This window comes from Temnothorax nylanderi, unplaced genomic scaffold (assembly GCF_030848795.1).
Source record: "Temnothorax nylanderi isolate EJ_2023f unplaced genomic scaffold, tnyl_v1.0 TNYL_tig0021_pilon, whole genome shotgun sequence".
Lineage (NCBI taxonomy): Eukaryota > Metazoa > Arthropoda > Insecta > Hymenoptera > Formicidae > Temnothorax > Temnothorax nylanderi.
The window spans coordinates 1978606-2002335 of record NW_027249083.1 but is presented as its reverse complement, the minus strand read 5'-3'; the positions used below and the strand labels follow the sequence as shown (position 1 = coordinate 2002335).

The following is a 23730-nucleotide window of genomic DNA, read 5'->3' as shown; positions in this document are numbered from 1 at the left end:
AGCCCCTCTTAAAAAAAAAATGTATAATTTTACGAAACAATAAGAAATTCTATTTCTACACGGCAAGTTATGATAAAACGGCTTGCAATTACAATTAATTACAAATTATTCTATACATATAATCATTAGTCTGTATACTCTACATAAATCATAAATGATATAGATGTCTCTACACTATTAAAAATTAAAGGATATAATTTAAACCAATACCTTGAGTTAAATAACATTTTGTTATTTTTAATTACCATGTGTGTCAAAATTTATTATTTTAACACAAAGTGTTATTTTAACTCCATTGGTTAGTCAAATTGATAATTAAATTAACATTGTTTTAAATTAACCCTGCGCAGAACACGTGTAATGCTGCTTTCGTCGAACACCTGGGTCTTTTAGGCCAGTTAAGATTTTCAAGCTGTATATATAATGGTGCCATAAAAAATCTGAAAAAATTCAAGTATACTTTCAAAGGCTTTAAGAATCTATTTATACCATTATACATATATGCCTGATTCTTGTTTGGGTTTTTTTATGAGTCCGTCTCAGTAAAATCTCAGTAAAACTCGAAATGGAAATATCGAGTGCGTCTTGAAAGCCCCACGTGTTCTGCGAAGGGTTATCGACATATTGAGTAGGAGCAGGAACGACTTATAAGAATGGTTAAAAATAGCTTAAATTGAATATGTAATTTGACACTACAAATTTAACAGTGTATATGCAATAAAGCTTATACAGTGTTTTCGAACGAAATGACTGTATATCACTTTCGATAGTGTTCTAGGACAAATCTCATACTGATGTAATTTTTAACTCAATGTGAATGAATCTTTCTGATATACTGTTTACATATTAATTTTTTTTCTTTCTTCTCTTCTCCTACCGGTTGATCTTTTCGGGATGATCGTCACAAGTAAACCGTGATTCGCCTTTTTATGAGTGGAGCGTATCATCAGCGCCCGCTCGGCGAACGGACGCAGATGGTCTAACATTACTTCGCGTGGCCATAATACTGGAGGTGAGTTCACGTCGGCGAAACCGGAAACGATCAGTTAGATTACGTGATCGGAGGCACCGTTGGCCGTGCACCGGACCCGCGGCCGACCGATCGGTAGCTCGCCGATCCGCATTAAGTACGCGATCGCGTATACACGTACTCGTTCGCTCGGTCGGACCTACTACCGATAATCACGCTGGCCACGGCGGCCTCGCTCCCGTCTGCGTTGCGAACAGTGGTGGTGAACTCGTTTGATCGCATTGAGTCGGCATTACCGCCGCTCATCTCGTATTAACGACTTAGAAATGACTGCACTGATTCTTGGTTCCGCCGGATTACATGCGGCGCTAGACCAAGTCGTAATGTTTCAGCCGAGATCGCGATACCGTTGAATCTGAACAGGCGAAACAAAATTGCTTTATCCGTACGCCCGTCGCGGGTCTTTCAAAGGCGGTTATTTTTTTACTTTTTCTTTTTTCCATTCGATAAACATACATATTTTTCACAAATGAAGAAAATAAAAAGTCAAGTAGGATACAATTAAAATAATTAAATTAGAAATGCGCAATGTTCTTCTGATCGTAATATTTCTACTTAATGTAAAATTACAGTTATTTATTTAATACCTATAACTTAAGTTTCTCCTCTCACTTATAGTTCAAAATTAATTTCTAATCAACTTTAGTATCGGATCAATTGTGAAATAGAATTTCCTATATCTATAAGCTTCTCCGCATGCACGATTGCATCAAGTTAATCGTTAACTGCCGTGTTTTATTTCGCTCTGGATCTTCTCGGCAAGTCAGTATATAGCTAAAGATAGCTTGATCCTTCTTGATTACACGCAGCGGTATATGAAATACGATGCTGAACGGTATACAGTAACAATGTCATTCACTTCTCAGAGTAGAAGAGACTCACACTTCCTGAATTAATTAACAAATAAATATGCACCAAATAAAATTAACAAATAACTGCACGCCTATATCGTTCCACGAAATCGTGATTTTCAGAAGCTACTACTTTTTTGTGAATCGTGGCAGAAAGGAGCGCGAAAAAAGTAGCGGATCCGTGTTAGAGGATCCGAGTAATCTGAAAACTACGCTGGTGCAGACACTGTCGTATTGGAGGAATCAGGCTCTCTTAGGCCCTTGATTCTCTGCACGAGTTTCTTTGGGCCTTTGGGGTCAGAGTCAGTTACTCGTAACGGCGACGCTCTTCAGCACTAGCAGCACCATCTTCTGCAGCAGAGGACGATCGCCCTCGCCGGTGTCGCCGCCGAACCTACCGGAACCGTGACGGTACGGCAACGCGTCGAGCAGACGCCAGTCCTTGACGGCGCGGACAATGAGATGCGCCAGGGAGCACGGTTCGTCCGGTAGGACATCCTGCAGCGCCAGGGTGCTGCCGTAGCACAGTACTTCATTGAAGAGTCCGAGCAAGTGTCGCCAGATCACGCCCGACACCTTGACGTTCAATAACAGCACGAGATTGTTGAGCTGCGAGTAGAAAGGTTTGGTGTCGATGACGGAAAGATTGACTTTCACCGAGATGACGGTCTCCCACAAATTCAGGAACGTGATGACCACGGACGCGTGCTGCGGCGTGTACGCCGCGAGAATGTCATTGAACTTGGACACGAGAATTGTCCACTTGGACTCGAGCGCCTTCACGCACATCGCCTTGACCGTCGTGCTGTCGAAGTCGGGGATGACGAGGGTGTTGCAGCCCGGCGGCGGCACAGACGTCTCGCCCTCCTCCAACGGGTATATACTACAGTCTTTATGCTCGACCACTCGCTTGACCACGTCCAGGGTGAACAACATCTGGCTGGACGAGTGGCTGTTGACCAAGGATTGCGTGAGCCTCTCCAGCCAGGCGGCCTCCACGTTGTCCCGCGCGACGATGAAGAACGACGCGAGCACGCGACTCGCCGCGTACGACACGAACTTGGTGGTCGTATAGGACAGGTCGATGATCTGATCGACGATGTCGTGCTCGTTCCGCGCCACCGCCTCCTAGACGTCCGCCACCCGTTTGCACATGACATTCTTCGCGTTCTCCCTGATGGCCAGGTCGAACAGCAGCTGCAGGGCGCTCAGATACTCCAGAATCTGATCCGTGTCCCAGTCGGACAGCACGGCGTAACGGATGCTACCGTCGGTCTCCTCGACCGTAAAGTTGGTGAACGGCCTGGGTCTGGTGATGCGAATATATAGCCTCTCCCAGTCAAGTCATGCGCCCACCTCCCAGTGGTCTCGCTGGAACGCTGCAATGGGGCTGTTCCAATTCAGTACGGCTCGATCGCAAGATCTGATGTCAGCTGGCCGGCGCGCTCTACGGTAACCAAGTGGCGTCAATGACGATCTGAGTGCACCTCTAAGGGCCTATAGTAATATGGGCCCAAATACTGCTGTCCATGGTGAGTTGTGGGGCCAAGGAAAAGCACGATTATCTAGGGAGCTCTCGGCTGTCAATCCGTTTGCTCCCTAATACCCAGTAAATATGAAAGTCAAAGAATGAATTTTCACGCCCGAGTTCTTGGATGATCCGGGCACTGCGTGCACAATGCGAGAGTGGTGACTCGGTCAGTGCGGAGACACCCAGTGAGTACGTACCTGGCTTCTCGAGAGTAGAAGCTAGTTATCGAATGTAGAAACGATTACGCCTCTTGATGCACGAGACTCGTGCCATGGTAGCCCCCAGTAGCGTTCTTCTCCTTCTTTGTAAATTTTATGGCATTTAATCCCCCTCGGGATCACATAAAGACCAAGAACAAGTCAAAAATAATAAATACAGACTCAATCGAAAGATTCAATCCAAACTCGGCGCTGATTGCATCAGCGATCTTCAAAAATTATTCAGGACAAAACACGTCCGAATATATCCACGGTCTCGACTAGACTTGCCCTCAGTAGCCGTATCAAATTAAAATAGAAATAAATAGTAATAAGTTATTTCGTGAATGGATATCCATTTGTGTCAAACGCAGTGCACTGTGCGTTTCAAGCATGCCCGGCGCCGGGGGTCGACTCGCAGCGGTGGCGGGATTCTCGTCCGCTTCTCCCACGTTGCAAGGCCGGCCAACTTCGACTCCCCGGCTAAAGTGAGAGATAATAATCGCATACTTTAATGGGCTTGGAACCCTTAAGGGGAATCGTTCAGCGCCCCTTAAACACGTGAGATTCGTGAGACAACTATGTGTCATTGAATGAGTCTGTAGTTTCAATCAAGAACGTATAGAGCTGTCATCGACTTCGTACGACAAAATATTTGTTGTTGTTGTGACTACTGTCAGAAGAGGCGGATGATCCTTCTCGTGATGAAAATTTCATGCTGCACCAAGAGGAATTAAACATTTATTTAAACATTTTTAACCTTTTGTCCTTTATGCCACGATTCACAAAAAATAATATAGCGTAACAAATAATGTTCACATGATAATTTTAAATGCCATTATCACACTAATCTACTGAGCCAGTTAAAATAAATATTAACTCATTACGCGTTGTTAAACTCATTTGTCATAACTTTCTCTTTTCCCTCATGGCCCTCATGTGTAAAAAATATATTTTTAAAATAGCTACTGTTGGTGGCGTACAACAATTCTTTTGATATAACATACTGTTTTCTGCTCCTATCATAAATTTCACTGATTTCTCATCCTTAGACTCAATTTCAACGGTTGAGTCTTCAAAACGTTTCACCCCTTTAAATTCCACTGTGGATGATTGTAAATTCATACGTATAGTTTTATTTATTAGATCATAGAAAATTTCAAACTTGCAATGTATTATAAGCGTATCTGTGAAATGATACTGGAACATGGATGTCGAGATTCTAATTATCTGATATATCATCCAAAGTGGAATTTGATAATAAAGCTGATTCAGGCGGATACATTATAGTAGTGGTACATGAACCGCTAAATGTTTTACTAGTAGAGGAAAGTCCCCTATTATGAGATAGGATCCTAATATGAGATGGCGGAGTTTTTTCATGGTGGGATCAACAGATGGGGCCTATATAGGGCCTTTTAACTTAACATATCTCATATTAGAATCCTGTCTCACATAATAGGGGACTTTCTTCTACATATATAAAATTCATTACACTTATTTGCAAACCAGTTTGACGCGTAACATTCATTTGAATCATATATTGAACTATTTCTGGAAACGCGATGGAGACTTTATCGTATCCATGATCTTAGAAAGATGCATAAATCGGTCAATTCTTTATGTGTGGTCAAGTACAGTAGATTCAATATGTGATTCTTAGCTCTTGATATATCTTGATGAAGATAAAAATGGTCTTCTTGTGCTTTTTGGCTCATTTTCCCTTTCGGAATTAAATCGATCATTATTTTATTCGGCTATAACTTATAAATACATACAAAATCGATAAAGTAAAAGTGGTTGGTACCACTTTTACTTGGAAACAAAGACGGTTGATTGCATCAGGAATCCTCGAAAATTTTTCGGGACAAAACACGTCCTAACACGTTCACGGTCTCGACGAGAATTAGGTAAAAATGTTCAGATATATACTGTCTGCCTTTTACAGATAATCTCAGTAGAGATATCCTAAACTTCTGTAGAAATTTGCTTCTCATCTATCATACATATTTGCCTGTCCGTTGAATCTCGATCAGTCGAGCTCAAGATTTTAAGATTCTCTACTGATCCGATAATATTCCAACAATGTTCAGATAAAGAAATTATTAGACTAATGCGTGTACAAATGGCAACAACTAACTTCTTTTATATACATTTCACACTAGTGATATATATTAGCGATATTTAGACTCTGATAAACCATTCTTTCTGTGTGCTGCATATATACGGTTTTTTTTAAATAAAAATATGAATTATATCGATTTCTTTTTTGCTACGCAGAATCGAGAATGCAGCAGCGCAGTGCTGTTTGTTAACCCAAGGTATACACAGTGAAGTCTCCAAGACCCCAGCCCAACTTCCTTTTTTCGCGTTTCTAAACTTTTGTCTCATATATTCTTTTCTTTTTACTCGTGTACCTCGGAACTCTTTAATTCTATCGACTTTTATATATTATGGGCCTATTCCTTAATCGATTCTCGATCAATTAAAAAATAAATAAACTGACATCCATTTTTACTGAAGTTACGATGACAAATATCGATAGGGTTTCCAAGACCCTACAGTGTATAATAGGCAAAATAAGACTGTGTATACCTAGGGTTAAAAAAAGATAACATGCAATTTATTCACGCTCAGGTACGAAGTAACGTCGGCCACGCAGAAATTATAGATAATGATAATACGGGTACAAAATTCAGTTTTATGAAGCGCAAAAGAATGCCAGTCTTGCAATTTCTTATTCACGCATCGTGAAAACGTGCGCCCTTAATCTACACATCATTCTTCCATACACCCTTTACAAATATGGAAAGAGGATATCGAAAAATAAAAATGCGTTAAGTCATTACAATGTTAAACGTGAAAATCCATGTACACGGGAAATCTCGAGATTTTTAGAGTCTCTTTTTCTCTCTCTTTCTGCGGTACAAAAGCTCACGTTTTCACGCCAAACCGTGTATACAATATCGTGTTAAAACTTACAGTAAACGACCGTTTCGGCCAAACAGATTCGGCCGAACGTCAACCGACATACCCTGGGTTCCGTAAAGCGCATATGCGCGCATTTTTTATAATCTATAGTAAACGTTACGTATGTTATAAATAAATGCGCGCATATGCGCTTTACGGAATCCAGGGATAGGGTAAACTCGGGTGCGATGGCCATACAGGAAAGATGACCAACCCATGTTCATTCGATGTTTCATGGCGAGCTAGATTGAAAGAACATAGGTTGGCCATCCTACCTGAGTTTACCCTAATATGCGCCTTTAAATATCAAAAGAAAAATACATAATTATACTCAATGTATAAAAAATAGAAAACAATAGGCGTTTAACTTGTACACGTAAGGTAAAGGTACCAATATCTGGATAACCCGGACATGTATCTATATCTGGACACCTTTATTATTTATAATAACGCGAATTAAAATCAAATATAAAACTATTTTTTCTTGTAGTTTGAAACTTTAGTTATAGTATCCAAACGTTTATTTCCATAAATTTATATTTTATTAAAGATATCCAGACATAGGTACGTGTCCAGGTATTGGTATATTTACCAACTCTTAAGTGTGCGGGTATTGGTACTTTTACCGTAAGTGAATCTCGCGTATCATTAATGTATATTGTAAATGTGAACTTGATGCCTTTTTTTACTTTTGAACACATTTTAAATTACATTTATATGATATCATTAACAAAACGATATCGCAAGTTCTAACTATTCAGTGTATCCGCTGTGATCTACTTTTTATTAAAAAGTACTCTTTCGTGAACTAATCATATACTGTAGATACCAATAAATTCTAAATTTAGTAAAAACACAAGATAAACGCTATCATTTATCAAAACTCATTTAATCAATAAGCTTAAAGATGCAATTATACAGATTTAATTTTAATTGTTATATACAAATTATATATATATATATATATATATAAATTATTTAATGAAAATTCGAATAACTAATTCCACTTAAAAAGAATGATTAAGGAAGCTTTCCAGCAAGCGATACAAATCGACACAAACGTCGTTCTATCTTTCTTTTTTGGTAATGAGTAACAAAGACAAAACGACACTTGTGTCGACTTGGGTCGCTTGCTGGAAAGCTCCCTAAATGTCTAATACAAAATCTAAATTTGTAGAATATAAAGTTTATCTTCCTCTTGCATATAATAGAAAAAGAAAAATATCTTAATTATTTCGGCTCGTGCAGAGAGAAATTATTTAATTTTTAGATCCAATTAATTTCTAAATGAGCAAGACATAATATATTAACTTCTTAATAGCAGTCTTCTTGATGTTAGCATACACGAATAAGTAAAACATTATTCTTCGAATACTTTTCCCGATTTATCATTAATCAACTTCAATTGGATTTCCGGCAGATACAAAAGAAAAGTAACGCGCATGGCGCAGAAACAGCAAGAAACGTTAGTTACGTTCTATGTGCGTCGAACCAATTTCAGAGATGTTTCGATGTAAAGGGGAAGACGCACCGGCCCCGGTTTTAGCACCAGCATCGGCACCAACATTGGCACCAACATTGGCACCTTCAACATCAGTAATAAAACGTAAGTACAAAATTAATACCATTTACTACAGTAAATTGTTGATTTTTTAATCTTTTAAAATAAATAAATAATTTGTTTTTGTTATAGCAAAAAGATGGCAACGGGCCGGGCGGAATCGCTCTACCGGAAGAGGTAGAGGATGGGGTAGAGGAAAAAGAAGAGGAAACTATACCACCAATAAGTGTTATACGCAAAACTTGAAATTGATCCAAGTATCCATAGCTGCGAGACGAGACTTGAGAAGAGAAATGACGAGTTTTACATACGTGATCACATATATCTCGAAATATCATTTTTTTTTACTTTCAATATTTTTGTTTCTGGGGAAGAACAGCATGGAAGTGAACTAAATTTATATTCCTGCATCTAATTTCTACAACGGTGTATAATCTGCGGGCCGTCGTAGACTTCGGCTTCCGTTGCTTTGTACGCTTCGATGCATGGCATACGGCGCGAATAGCGACGATGCAATTATTGTAGCAGGGATGGGACGCGACATCGAGTCGGCGGTCATTTTACAAAGAGATATATATCGTTCGATTAACGACTTTTTAACAGTTATGGCTCATCTACAATAGCCGTAAGAATATACAGTAAAACGTAAGCAGTAAGCTATTAACTAATAAGATTTTTACAATTCAAGAATAATCAACCGTGGTTGGTCAATAGCTTACTGCTTACGTCTTACTGCATACTCTTGGAGCTATTGTAGACGAACCACATTACGTCTAGCACGACACATTTTGACTAAGTGTCATGCTCGACGTAATTGTTAAAAATTGTTTTAAAAATCGTTAATGACCGAAACTGTTTGTAAAAATAATTATGAAGCATAGAACTCTTATAAAACTGTTAAAAATAATTGTTAGAAGTGTGAAAAATCATCAGCACGACACTTCTCACTAAGCGTCGTCCTAGGCGCGTATAAAAATTGTTTAAAAACTGTTCATTGTTAATTAGAAGAATATCGATCTGAAAGTGTATATGTGGAATTCGATTAGAACTATCGGGAACTTTTGTCAAATATTCAACGCGTTTTGGTACTTCAGAGGAGAGTGCCATGCTAGATTCGCGAAGTTAGCACATTTTTTCAATTTCGATTTTTTAAAATGTAAGTAATGCGAAACTCTTTTTAATTTTTATCAGGAACTGTAGAACTAGGAAAAGTACTATTAAAACTCTCGGTATTTTTTTTTAATTCGTAGAATGTCATGCCAACTTCACAGATCCGCTCCACCCCCGCCTACATGTGTACTTTCAAGTAAAAGAAAATTGACAAACTGCGCGCCAATGAATGTGTGCAAACGTGTACCGCCGTTTTGCAAACAGCTAGCCTATTGCAAAATGGCTGATTTCGCAAAAAGGCTGCGACATATGTAAGAGATTATATTAACGAGCATAAGAACAATAATAGTATATTACCACAGACAATGTAATCTTGGCTCTTCTATATAGAATACATGGAAAAATATCCAAGCAGAGCCGGGTTTGAAACCAAGAATCTATTTTTCTCGATATACAACACTCTAGAAGAAGCATATAGTGAACTTGGGAATGAAGCCATCAGAATCTGTAAAACATTAGAGCCATTGTTAGTTGGTTTATCATTGCAGGAGCTAGATCCTGTCACACACGATCATCAGTTTGGTGAAGTAATCAAAAACTCATTCATAATTAACAAACCACAGTTGCATCCGTTTATGGTTAAACTTTGGACCATAGGTAAGCAGTATTTAAGCACTCATGGAAAAGAAGGTATACCGTTCCTTCTTGAACAATACGGGCAGGAGAAACTACACCACTACCCGATAGTTTCCATTGAAGGAGGGTTGAAGATGTATCAATATGGAACATCTGTACGGATATCACAGGAGCAAGCTGTCAGGGACATAGCTGCCAACTTCAAGAGAGAATATTTCGTGGCATATTACGAAAAGCACAAAATATTGCCCAAGGTCATCGATAATTGGAGACTTGATAAAAGAATTCGTAAACTAATTCAGAGGGGACGTCCAGGATCAATTAGGGAATGTTGCAAAATACCTAATGAAGCTTGGTTCTCAATGGAATATGATAAAAACTATGAATACAACTACTTTCCCCAGATCAGCGACCTCCTAGACGATAAAGCAATCACTCCCCATCTTGATGCAATACACCAGTTATTTGCTTGGGATGCGCTAGATGTGATGAACCTGAAGAAGCCATACAACAAAGAAAATACTAGATTAATCCTTGAGATACTGGAGCGACCTGTAATAGATATCAAGACGTTCTACCAACAAGTGGAAGAACTCGGCCACATTCCAAAAAACTGGGCCATTATACAACTCATGGCAAAAAAACGAGAACTGAAAATTGAGGCAAGGACATTCTCTATATTGACCTTTGAATGCCGCATAATGGCATCAGCCTGTGAAAGGAACCTTGGAGAGGAAATTCTGCCATTGTTTAAGCAGCAGTCAATGACCCTCTCTGGGTCAGAGCTAAAGCACAAAATGGACATCTTGTCCACCCTTCCTGAAACAGAATCATATATCTGGATCAAGTTCCACCACGACTTGCAACAGTGGAACTACACGTTCCGTTCTTACCAACAAGCTCATTTCATAAATGTCCTGTGTGCACTCTTTGGTGTCAATCATTTTAGGTATCTAATGAGCATATTCACAGGCAGCTTCTTGTTCTCTGCAAATAAGTTCACTCCTCCTGGATTCCCGGATGCATTTACCTTCTGGGACACACACGCAGGAGGGAATCAAGGAATTCTTCAGAGATTGTGGACACTAATCACCATCATAGTAATCCGACATGTGATGCATCTATTAGATTTAGAGCATAAGCTAACTGGGTCAGGAGACAATCAGGTGTTATTTGTGAAGTTGCTGAAAGGTCCTCAATTATCAGCTATGATATACTTAATCAAACAAAAGTTGAAGGAGGCTTTTGAGGTTAGCACTAGAAGTGGAAGAGACATGGGCTTTTGGTAATCTTGTTTGCTACCAACGGAAATACTATTACAATGGTATCTTAGTTCCGGGAGGAATCAAGATATCGGCTAGAGCTTTCTCTGGATCTGGTGATATCAATGCTGGCCTTAATGCAATGGTTACAACGGCTATCAACGGGGGTGTGGGATTGACTGATCAACACTCAGGTCCGATCCTTGGTCCTGCATTCTCATATATTGAGATCTTCACTAATCTACTGGGCCATAAAAGATGGTCTTTACTTGTGCCCAGACAATTAAAGACACTGGTTCTCCTCAGCATGTTATCATCTGATTTTGGATTTTTGCCCTTCATTCAGCTTACTGGTTTCTTGTATGCAGGACATCAGGATACACTAAGTGAATCATTTGCTTTATTGAAGTATGTTTGGAACAACTATCCTGATTACCGATCCAATATTGCTGGAGCAGTCCAATTCACTATAGGAACTAAGGATCTGGAATCAAAACTACAATTGATCCTTGATCCAACCACTCTGAACATTGACAGACCCCGGTTGCCAGAGGCCATAATACGGGATAGGGTGGAAGACTATTTAATGAACTCGTCCAATGTCCATAACACACAGTTGAAATTAATGTTTTCATGTTGTCAACGAGAAGATCAACTCAATTTAGCTAATGAACCAAGGGGTTATTCACTTAGCGAATCACTGGTACACCTTATTTGAAATCGTTGAAATTGACTCGGAAATCGCTTGGAATCAGTTGAAATCACTTGTGAAATCATTTGAAATCAGTTGGTCATATGAAATCACATGAAATCGGATGAAATCGGATGAATCGGAGGAAATCAGTTGAAATCAGTTGAAATCACTTAAGAGATCACTTGAAATCAGTTGAAGTCATTTGAGAAATCACTGGAAATTAGTTGGTCACTTGTAAAATTACTCGTTAAAATCATTTATTCATGTTTTTGAGGTTTGGACTTCTGATTTACATTAAAATATTCGAGAATTTTCTAATAAACCAAGCAACGTATAAACGGACTCTGTGAAATACTCAAGAAACTTAACGTATAGAAGTATAAAAAAAGTGTAGTAGTTATTGATTAGATAAACAGAAATTGAATTGGCGCCTTGACCTGCGCAGTAAAATACACATTTCCACGTGATATTCCATGCTATGTGGAATAACCAACCAACTTCTGCAACAATATTGCACTAGTGTTGCACTAGTGTTGCACTAGTGGGCGATAGTGCGGCCAAGAAAAAACGCTATAAGAGTAAACACGGAATTCGTTGAAGGTAAGGGCTCAGTCACAATGAGAAAAATAAGGAATAAGATAAAGGAATAAGGAATAAGGGAATGTCGCATCTCACTTCAGTACATGTACATTAAAGTGAGATGCAACATGCCTTATTCCTTATTCCTTTATCTTATTCCTTATTTTTCTCATTGTGACTGAGCCTTAAGTAATTGTATTTTCTTTATTTCAATACGAGGTGCATAACCTCTAAGATAACCTCATTAATAAGCAAACATTGTCTCGGGATGATGCGTAACTCCGTAGTTGCGCGAGTTATTAGAAACCTAAAGGTCCTTGCATTGTCTCCGTGGTTCACATAACTTCTGACTCTTGTTTGAAGCAAACAAAAAATAAATATCAGCAAAATTTTATTTCTAAATATGCAGATATTTAAATAATAATTTAATAAAAGTTTATATTTTAAGATGTTTGAGTTTAATTTACGAATTATTATAATTCCATGCATTAAAATAACAATTCATTATTTTTCTCAATTCATTCAATTTGTTTTATTCAAGCTATTTTCAAAATATTTACGTTCACAATTTGATGAATATTTGAATAACAAAAATGATGATAATAGTAGGGATGAATAAAAACTGTTATTTTTTGCAGGTAGAATTGTGTACTCGTCACTACCGTTCCATGAAAATAGTGAGAAATTTAATGATAATTGAATAATATTGCGCAGTGTGTAATTGGTAGATTCTCATTTCAGTAAGGATCAAGGTAATTGTATATTTTAAAAGATGTACTACTATTTAATCCAAATTTAATCAATATTAAAACTTGTTCATTTAAGAGTTTTTGTGCAATTACAGGAAAATAGTTGTCATCCTTGTTGTCATCTCTACTTTTTTAGCCACACGTAAATGAGATGTCTAACCAAGTGTCTAACAATAAGTTATACGATCTAAAAAATTCAGCAATCGGCTGGCATTTAAAAGACAGATTTTTGTACGTAAGCAAATATTTCCAATGTCTATTGGCGAAACGTGACTGCCCTTTTATTGCAAAATAAGATTTTTGCTGTATTGTTTTATAACTTATGGAGAGTCGTAAGTATACTTACTATAGCATGTAAACGCTTCGCTCACTCTGCGAGTAATGGAGAGTTAAATAATACAAAATCAATAAAGCATTCACAATTTTTAAATACTCTTGTTTAAAAATATATATTATGATACATTTCAATTTAATTAAATGGTTGTTATGATATTGATAAGTAAAAAATTAGTGTCGGGATAATTTATTATTTTTTATTTCAATACGAAAGTCTACCTAATTTACACACATGTCCATCCAATTTTCTTTAGTTCGTAATAAATAAATACCATAATTTAAATTTATAAATATTCATACGTTGTATTAAAAACAAAATGGTTTTTATTATATTACAATAAATTTTTTTATAAAAAAATAATTTTTAAAATAGTTAATTGTTTTTTTTGCATTACAGAGATTTTACTGGGTTACTTCAGTTTAAGAAAATTGATTGCAAAATGGCTCGTCAGGATAATTTTGTTGAAAACTTTTGGGATATTCTGGAAACAACACATGGAGTTTTTATTCCTAACTACATCAAAAACATTATGCATTTTAACAATTTTGATAATCCAATATCTTTCAAAAAAATCACTGAATCAATAATAAATGAACTAGAAGATTTTGCAAAAAATGAAATGCAAGATTTTATTGAACCGAATGCAGATTTAAAAGCGTACTTTGGTTTATTTGAGAAAAGGCCAGAAAAATTTCGATTCATGATAGGTGACAAGCAATTGATACTGGCATTAGTTGAAATAGTTAAAGAAATGCCACCAGATATCTGGAGATTGTCAAAGCCATCTCAAGTTTCTCTCGATGAGCCATCTCTAAAGAAAGCGAAACTCGCAGTTGACAAATCAAATTTACAAAAAAATGTGTCACCACTTCAAAGCGATCAAAGTTCAAATGTTAATCTTGAAACTGAAAGAAAGAAAGTAGAGACGCTTATTAAAAACTTAAATAAAAAGTATACATCAAATGAGAACGTAAGCGAAGACATACGGGAGAAATTAAAGTGCTCTACAGAAGTAAAGATATCCGTAAAAGATAGTTATGACGAAAATGGTCTTTCCAAAGCATTTACATATTCTGCTTGTGTAACATGCCCGTTATGTTCAATACTTGTTAAATTTACAAAAGTTGGAAGCAGATGGATAATTTCAAATTTTTCTCGTCATATCGATACTCATAAAAAATCTGCTAGACAGAAAAAGGCGGCTTTAAGTAATGTTAAGTCAATTAAGGAATCTTTTAAGATATCCAGCGATATATCTAACGAAAGTCAACATACTGATGATTCTACATTAGCTGTGATTGCAGAAGGGACTATTGTTAATAACGAGTTGGTGTTTTCGTCCGTAACAAGGCCCGTAAATATTACCGATACATTTTTAATTGATTTAACTAATAATCCGATGCATGACTCTACTTTGGATTCTGGACGTCATTCAGAATCTTCAGATAAAACGACAAATGAGGATAAGCTTGAACAAGACTCAGAATCTATTGTCAAAACTGTAGGCATGGAGGAATCTAAACGATTGACTGAATCATTTTCCGCGTCTAATAAAACAGTTGAAAATCCAAAAACCCATGAATCTTTACCATCAACGTCTAAATCACTAAATAACATCAGCAAGGATGTAGATGGTTCGTATAACGAAGAGCTTAATAAAATTCCTTGTGTTTGGGGGGAATGGTAGATCGAGATGATTATCGAACGAATCATCTCGAAAAAACAATTTCTCTAAAAAATGTTCGTACTACTAATAATTCTCGATCGCGATCAGAAAGAAACATGCGTAAATTGTTCTCTTCTGTAGATGAAACTCAACCGCGAATTTCATGTTACTTTCCTGTGCTCAATCGTTTAGATGTTGAAATTAATCGAAATAAAGAATTAAATCTTTCTATTAAACATTTTCTGGAAAAACACTCAGATAATTCTACTGCAAACCATGATATATATGAGTCGAATAAAACGCAAACCTCATTTTTAAAAAAATTAATGAACACTGCTCTTTCTAACACAAGCAAAAAGAAGGGGGGACAGCGATACGACGATACACTTAAGCTTTTCGCAACTTATTTATTTGTTATCGGTGGTCGAATGTTGTATGAAACATTATCTGCGAACTTGCCCTTACCTTCTTTGAGTACAGTAAGTCGTACGTTAGATAATTCGGGTTGTTTAATAATAGAAGGTGATATGCGAGTTACGGAATTAGAAAAGTTTTTACACATGAGAAAACTACCATTTTATGTATGGTTAAGTGAAGATGCAACCCGAATAACCGGTCGTATTCAATATGACTCTAAATCGAATCAACTCGTTGGTTTTCCTTTACCGTTGAACAATGATGGAATGCCTGTAACACACTCATTTACAGCTACTTGTGCTAAAAAGATAGAAGAATACTTCAGTACTAATAGTCCTGCCACTTTATTATATGTAATAATTGCACAACCGCTCGTATATCAGGCACCTTCTTTTTGTTTGTGTTTATACAGTACTGACAATAAATTCAAAGCTGATGATGTTATTAAGCGATGGTCTTACACTGTTAAATATTTAAAGGATGCAGGTATAAGAGTTCTAGGTATGTCTTCTGATGGTGATCCTCGGTTATTGCGAGCAATGCGAATTGAAACAAATACTGGTGTTTTTAAACAAACAAATTCTTGTGAAACTAGTCAAGTTCCTCCTGCATTACAATGCACTTTGGAGTCATTACCACAAACTATTTGTATACAGGATACTGTGCATATTGGCACCAAGCTCAAAACAAGAATGCTGAAAAACTCCATTGTATTGCCAATGGGAAATTATTTAGTCTCAGCTAGTCACTTGCATATTCTGATAGACACAGTTCCAAAGGACAAACATTGTTTAACTCGAAAAGATTTATCCCTAAAAGATAAAATGAACTTTCCTTCAGTATTAAAAATATCAGATTCTAAAGTCTCCGAGCTATTAAAAAAACATGTTTCGGAAAGTGAAGGAACTATAACGTATTTATACGTTATCCGCTTGTGTTTGAGTGCATTTTTAAGCAAAACATTAAGCCCATTAGAACGAATTTATAATATATGGAATTGTGTTTTTTTTCTACACTTATGGAGAGCTTGGCTACACGCAAATTCACAATATTCCATAACTGATAATTTTATAACTTTAAATGCGTATCTATGTATCGAGATAAACGCACAAAGTTTGATAGATGTTATAAAGTTACTGAAAGAAATTGATTCTCCCGAACTATTTTTACCCTGGCAATTCAGCAGTCAACCGTGTGAAGATTTCTTTAGGCATTTGCGTTCAACAAGTTCTACATTTTCAACTATAGTGAATTGTAGTGTTTTAGAGGCTATCCACAGAGTTAGACGTATCCAACTTCAAAGTGACATATCAACAAGTAATTCTAACGTATCAACTGAAGGATATAAATTTCCACGCGCTCAAAAATCAAGTTTATTTTCCAATAAATCAACATTTGAACTTCCCTCTTTGAATGAAATGGAATATACTATTGAATCAGCAAAACAAGATGCTTTCATCACGGTATCATTACTAGGTATGACAGTACCCATATCGGATGCAGAAAATAGGATCATACATGACATTCATATTATTGATTCTGATGATTCAACTGTAGATTCATCTTGTACAGAAGAAGATAATAATGTATCTTTATCGTCCAATTCTAATGAAATAAATTCAGTAAATGAGACTGAAGATAATGAAGAGTTTGATTTATTGGAAGACTTAACGACACTTTCGTGCGTTCAGGGTAGTTTAGAACTAACTAATTTCGACAAAATAACAACAGAAATTAAGCCTGACAGTCCTTTCACGATCGTAACCGATTCCTATGGCAAGGAATTAATAGTAAGGAAATCATCAATATGTTGGCTTCTAAGTAAAAACTCGTGCAAATTAAGCAGCGACAGATTACAACGTGTTAGAGAATCTGAATTAACTACATATATACAAAAATCGCGTTTTGCACAAGGGAATGATGAGTACAAAAAATGTGATGAAATATTTATCGGTGATTGGTGCTTATTTAAAAGATTAAATAATAAAAAGTGCTATATTGGTCATATTCTTAGTTTCGCATATACAAATGGCAAAACGTGGAAATCTATCGAATATTCAAAGAGTTTTGCAAAAACAGAAGGAAACAGTAAAGATATAGGTGTCCTTTGTCATTGGTATAAAATCGACAGAGACAGACAGTTAATTTTTGTGCCTATGAATACTCAAGAGTATATTAATATTAAAAACTATGTTCTTACAATTTCACGTCCTTCTTTTATGTTATCAGGGTTAAAGCTTAGTGAGAACATTTACGACAATATTAAAAAGTATTTCTAATCAGTAATTATATCTTATATATTTTAATACTTTGCGTTGTGCAATTCGAGACTGAAACTTAGTATATATATGCAAAAACAGCTAACAATAAGTTTAAACATTATGTATCTAATTATTATAAGTACATCCGTATTTCCATGTTGTGTTCGTAACGTTTTATATATGATAGATTTAAGTTGCGTTGAAAATGTACCTTAAAGTGTAATTTTGTTTTTTATTTATAAAAGTTATTGCTTGATAAAGCAAAAAACAGATATTTATAAAAGTATTAATGAGAACGTCTACGAAAATATTAACAGATATTTATAATCAGTAAATAAGTAAATATACCTTGTATATATTGTCATTTATTATGTTTTTCCCTTTCCTATTTTAAAGTATTCTATTTATATTTAAAAAAGTGATATAAATGTTTGATATAACAAGCAAATTAAAAAATATATAATTAAATTTTAATTACTAAATAGCTCAACCTATTTCAAATATATCTCAATAGATGTTAATTATAGAAATAAAATTAGGAATAAGAAAAAATGTAGAGAAAGTAATTAGTTATACGTCAAAGTAATTTAAATCACCTAAAATAATATTTATATTACTAGAAATCATAATGAAATCGCTTAAAATCATAATGAAATTATTTGAAATCATAATAAAGTTACTTGGAATCAGTTGAAATCACTTGTGAAATCATTTGAAATCATTTGAAATCGGTTGGTCATATAAAATCGGATGAAATCAGTTGATGTCAGTTGAAATCAGTTGAAATCAGTTAAAATCACTTGAAATCAGTTGAAATCAGTAGTCATTTGTAATCTGTGGTACACCCAAAAGACGAGTGAATAACCCCTTGTAATGAACTCATAAAAATCAGGCCGTTGAACACTACTTTATTGCACTCCTTATTTGAGTGCTCTCACATAGGTTCCTTACTGGGTACTTTGTCACGTTTTAACAAGATATCCTCAATTATTAGATTGATAGGATTAAATAAAGTAGGACCTGAAAGCACTTGGTTTTCCGCTAAAGTGAGAGAGCTCGATAATGCTAATCTAAAATACTTTTTTAGACGGATTCGACCCAGATCTACTCATGCTCTCTTTTGTTCAAGAAGTAGCATTCATCGATCCAGGTTACTATCACACATACTGTCATACCAACCACAGACGATTAACAAAAATACGGGTTACACTCCCTACGAGTTACAATTTGGTAGGGAACCGAATCACATCTTCAGTGAAAAAGACGAAAGATTAACCCTGCAGAAACAAATAGAAGACTTGCATCTTCAACAGAAAAATAAATTAGAGGAGGAGCATTCGAGATTACCAAGACTCTAACCTTCCTATCAAATCCTATACACCTATCGAGAATAATGATTTGGTGCTTGTAAAAAACTTCAATGCAAAATCATTCGAACCACAATGGAAAGGTCCGTTCCCTGTGGTACGACACAATAAATTTATAACGTATCATGTTACAGAAAATACGGAAATAAAATAATATCAGAAGTGATATTAAACCTTTTATTAACTTTACCTTTATTAAACCTTACCTCACCTTACAGGTAAACGAAATGGAATCTGAAACTAGTTGTTTCAATATTTCTCCTGCTGGCTCTCCAAAGTCATCCCAATGAGAAGAAAAGAAAAATTCAAAATTAAACAACTTGACAACGACGACACTATCTATCTCGAAACACTGAGCGATAAGTCTATACGTTATGCTACTGGATATCTTCTTTGGAATTATTTGTATTACTTAAATAAAAAAGTTTACTTATCACTCACCGACCGGTGCGCAACAGCGGAATTAGATGAAATAAAAAATGACAAAAAGCTTTATACTTTATTATAAATATTGTAGAAATGCAATATTTATTATGTAATCTATTAAAAATTATGTAATAATTATATTTAATTTAAACGAACAATTTAATTCGTCTTAAAAATCTATCGCAAATTAATGAAGCAAATATTTGGATAGACGAAGGACTTCTCTAGATCTAGACGACAAATTGTGAAAATTAACCAATAAAATTAGGAAAACGAAATAATTAATTTTTGACGGAAAACACGGGACTGTTAAGCCATGTATATTTTATCACCCAAAGAATTGTTTAACACGCTTAGAGAACATAAACACATAGATAATTTTCCGGTACCTCTCGAAGAAACACACTACACCACTCTTAGGCATAAGCGAAATATCAATAACATTGACAGGAAAACGATTAATACACGATGCAGCTCTTGATAATAATCTAGCTTTTAACAGAAAAAAAAAATTTTAGAATTGACCAAAGTAATCTCACTTCTCCGCGCTTTAGGGGATGTATCCCAGAGCGTGTAATAAATAACGATTCGATTCCCAAACATCGGTGATTAAGGCTCCTGGTCCCTGAGCCGAGAACTCCGCGTTAACGGTGGCGACGACGTACCGTCGCGGAAGAACTGTCTCCAATGGAGAATAAGCGAGAAATGTTGAGTCCAATATCGTTGGAAAATGTTGTACAAATTTACAAATGAGGAAATTCTCATTTGTATGGACTATCAAGAATTTCAGTTTTTGCTGCGAATTGGAAAAGATACTTAAGTCGTCTACGTTTTCAGCAGCCAACAAAAAGACAAAATAATGCCTGCAAATGATTTATGAAGAAGAAATAATTTATTTAAAAATCAATATCTTGAAGTTTTGGACCAAACTAATACTTTGTAACAATGTTTAGAACAACTAGAACCTTTTAGAATTTTAAAATTTCAAAAATGGAATGCTTCACACAGGTGATCATCTAAATTTAAAGGATTTTTTTTATTTTTATAACTGATCCATTATTGTTTAAAGTTTTAGTTATAAAAATAAAAACAAAGACTGGCAAAACTATGAATGTAAAGAAATCGATCCTTTTTGCTGGTTTATTTTTTTTACCAAAAACAAAAGTTCCCTATCTGCAGACCGACTAGACAGAATGAAGAGCATGAGGAGCTCGCAAAAAACCTCTCCAAAAACAAAACCTACACTTTTAAAAATTAATAGAGAATAAAAAAATCTATAAAACCATCCATAAAACCCAATAAAACCAAAGAAGTAAATTGGCAGAAAAGAAAAGCAGAATTTGGCCTTATGCAAAAAAATTGACACAATACATAACATCACTATCCAGTACTTTCAATGTATTGTGATCACCTACAAGGATTTTCGCATCTCAAAAATCTAGACTGTCTAGAAGAGTTAAACCTAAATGGACATTTAACAAAACTAGCAAAATTTCTACAAAATGTCGAATTTAGGAATCTCATCCCCAGCAAAAAATTAGAAACTTTAAGAAATGAAATTAGAGCATACAAACTCCTGGTTTAGACTTACGTGAAGTGTTATAATAAACACATTATAACATCGACATAAACCAAAATTTGAAGAGTGTCCTCTTCGGCCCGTCCAACATCGTTGGAAGATGTTGTACAAGAAAATATTTATTCTGTAAAATAATTGTGTAAAATGATGTAAAATGATTGTGTAAAATATTTTTCATAAATAAATGATGAATAAATATTTTACACAATGCGGAACTTGGAAATTTTACACAGTGACTCACTGCATTCTCTCTAAGTACACGACGCTCGGGCGATATAAAATTAAAATAAATTAATAACCTGACATTATTAATTTATTAAAAATTTAAAAAAATGAACTTTACAAATTAAATCTCGTAAGTAGGAACCAGGTACCTGGACCGGATCGAAACCGAAAACCGTACCGTAACCGGTATTTTTGTCGGACCGAAACCGTAAACCGTATGGAAATTTTGTGAAGCCTGTAGGACCATAATCGAAACCGGTACCGTTAAAATTCATTACAAGATGAAAAATAGAAAATTACATCTTCATGTAATGACTTAACGACTGCTTAATTCTTTTGAAGATGAAAAATAGAAAACAATGAAGAAATGACATCTACATCGAAATATCATCATTTATTATATAAACAATTTAATTTAATAAAAATTTCAATAAGAAAATTTTAATAAACCAGAACCGAAAAAACTGTAATTTGCGCAATACCGATACTTTTGTGAGCTAGAAAATCGAAACGGAACCTATATTTTCGTCCGGTCCGAGTTTTTGGTAATCTCTTTTTATTGAGTATGTATAAAATAGTATGAAAATAAGCAATTAGGATGTAACCGAGGTGAGCGGGTAACAGGGATTTAGTTATCTCAGTATATTTACAAAAGCTCCTCCTGATAAGCAGAGACCCAATATAATTATAACAATATCAGTTCATGTATCTTGCAATTACGTAAAATAATAGCGCAGTTGACAGAATCAGAATAATAATGATACTTCCATTTGGTAAATAAAATTAGATTAAGTATAAGAGACAAATATTAAGCTCTGTGAGGCTGGCACCCCGAAATGCAAATTTTTTCTTTGAAGGGTGGACAAACGAAAATTTTGGTTGGACAAATCGTGGACAAACGAATGCCGTTTGCATTTTATAAAAATTCGCATTAATTTTCAAACAGGATACGAATTTGAAAACAAATTTGAACATTTTAAAAGTATATAAAGAAACTCTACTGTAATATTAAAATGTTATTTCAAATTTGTTTGCTAGGAGAAAGAGAAAATAGCGATATTTTTCCTGTATCAAAATATCGCTATTTTCTCTTTCTCCTAGCAAACTTTTTTATTTCATCGATGTTGAAAATCGCATGAACTTATAGACGTATAATTATAATAAACAAGAAAGAAAGAGAGGTTTCGCTCGATGTGTTTCTCTTGGCAGGATTAAACGGTGTGCACGTTGTTCGATCTTTGGGCGCGCCTGTTCCTCTTCAAGATATGATATATATTTAAGTCTCGATTTCTTTCGTATACGAATAACAATAGATGAAATTTCGATTTTAATTTTACTCTAGGACTCGCTTTTCCCTTTGCTCTTAATTATCCCGGCGAAAAGTCTTTTTTATTCGAATGTAACAGCGATATTTTTATTGTGTATCTTGCATCTTTAGAACTTCGTTTTTTAAGAGCGGAAGGTAGTCCTCGGTCTACCGTTGCACATATCCGTAGCAGAGTTGTTCTAGGACCAAAAAAACTGTGTTTTTTACCGAATATTCATAAAACGAGATCTCGCCTAATTGAAGGGTCATCCTAATTCCCTATAGTTTTAGTTACCGCAGTATCGTATTTAAGAGGCAGCTCGGCCATTCGTCCGTCCCACTTCGAAAAATTAGATAACTTAAATTAGGAAGTATAGTTGTGACATTTTTTACTACAATAGCTTTTAGTGGCGTAGCGTAAAACAGAGCTCATCGTCGCGATCTTACTTGGCAAGACAATAACTTTCTTTCGCGAAACTTGACTACGTGTCTTTATAATCGAAAGGCGAATTGTCGACGCTGCTCTCTCGCCGCAAGTGATAATTTCATAGCTCTTCGTCATTTTAGCTATATTTTTATGGGACACGTTTCGAGAATCATAAATCATCAACGCTCCTCAGGATGCCTGCAGGCGCGGAATTACGTAACGTAAAATACTCTCTGAACCGGTTTTTATAATTACATTATTAAAACGCGTCTTAAATAAACGTCCTTGATTATGCCATATATTTAAAACTTCGCGCCATTTTTAGTCGTTATTAAATGTCACACGATATTATAATATTTGATAAATCTTTAAATTAACCTTTACGAATATCATTATTATTTAAAATAAAAATAATATTTCGTAAAAGTAAAGAACGCTTTTAATGAAATTTTAATAATCATTGTAGATTGACGATACAGATTTTGATAGAAGATATTTTTACGATAAACAGGTGCCAGCAGGCATTCTGATTCGTGACAATAAGGCATC

The 23730-nt window shown here is 35.5% G+C and overlaps 2 protein-coding genes across 9 annotated transcripts in view; one reads left to right on the top strand and one right to left on the bottom strand.

Annotated features, from left to right (window-relative positions):
- The window catches only part of LOC139769302 (uncharacterized), a 132998-nt gene that overhangs the window by 7312 nt on the left and 101956 nt on the right, over nt 1–23730 (top strand). The window contains exons 2-9 of one of the 8 annotated variants that reach the window (XR_011717517.1): nt 8000–8185; nt 8273–9296; nt 9391–9561; nt 9641–9837; nt 9908–12442; nt 13060–13173; nt 13266–13502; nt 13904–18205. The exons of 2 other annotated variants lie outside the window; for them this stretch is intronic. The gene's annotated coding sequence lies outside the window, so the exon portion shown is untranslated. Of the gene's footprint in view, nt 1–615; nt 1013–7999; nt 8186–8272; nt 9562–9640; nt 12443–13059; nt 13174–13265; nt 13503–13903; nt 18206–23730 lie in introns of those variants that run through there. 5 more of the 8 variants (XR_011717518.1, XR_011717521.1, XR_011717519.1 and 2 more) reach the window with 5 other exon arrangements.
- Nucleotides 1006–4341, bottom strand: LOC139769307 (protein lines-like). The gene has a single exon (XM_071700254.1). The coding sequence runs from the start codon at nt 2815–2817 to the stop codon at nt 2185–2187; it is 633 nt and encodes a 210-aa protein (XP_071556355.1). The 5' UTR covers nt 2818–4341; the 3' UTR covers nt 1006–2184.

What these genes read in the sequence shown, in the direction of transcription:
- LOC139769307 (XM_071700254.1), bottom strand. Translation starts at nt 2,817, where the DNA reads ATGTTGTTCACCCTGGACGTGGTCAAGCGAGTGGTCGAGCATAAAGAC.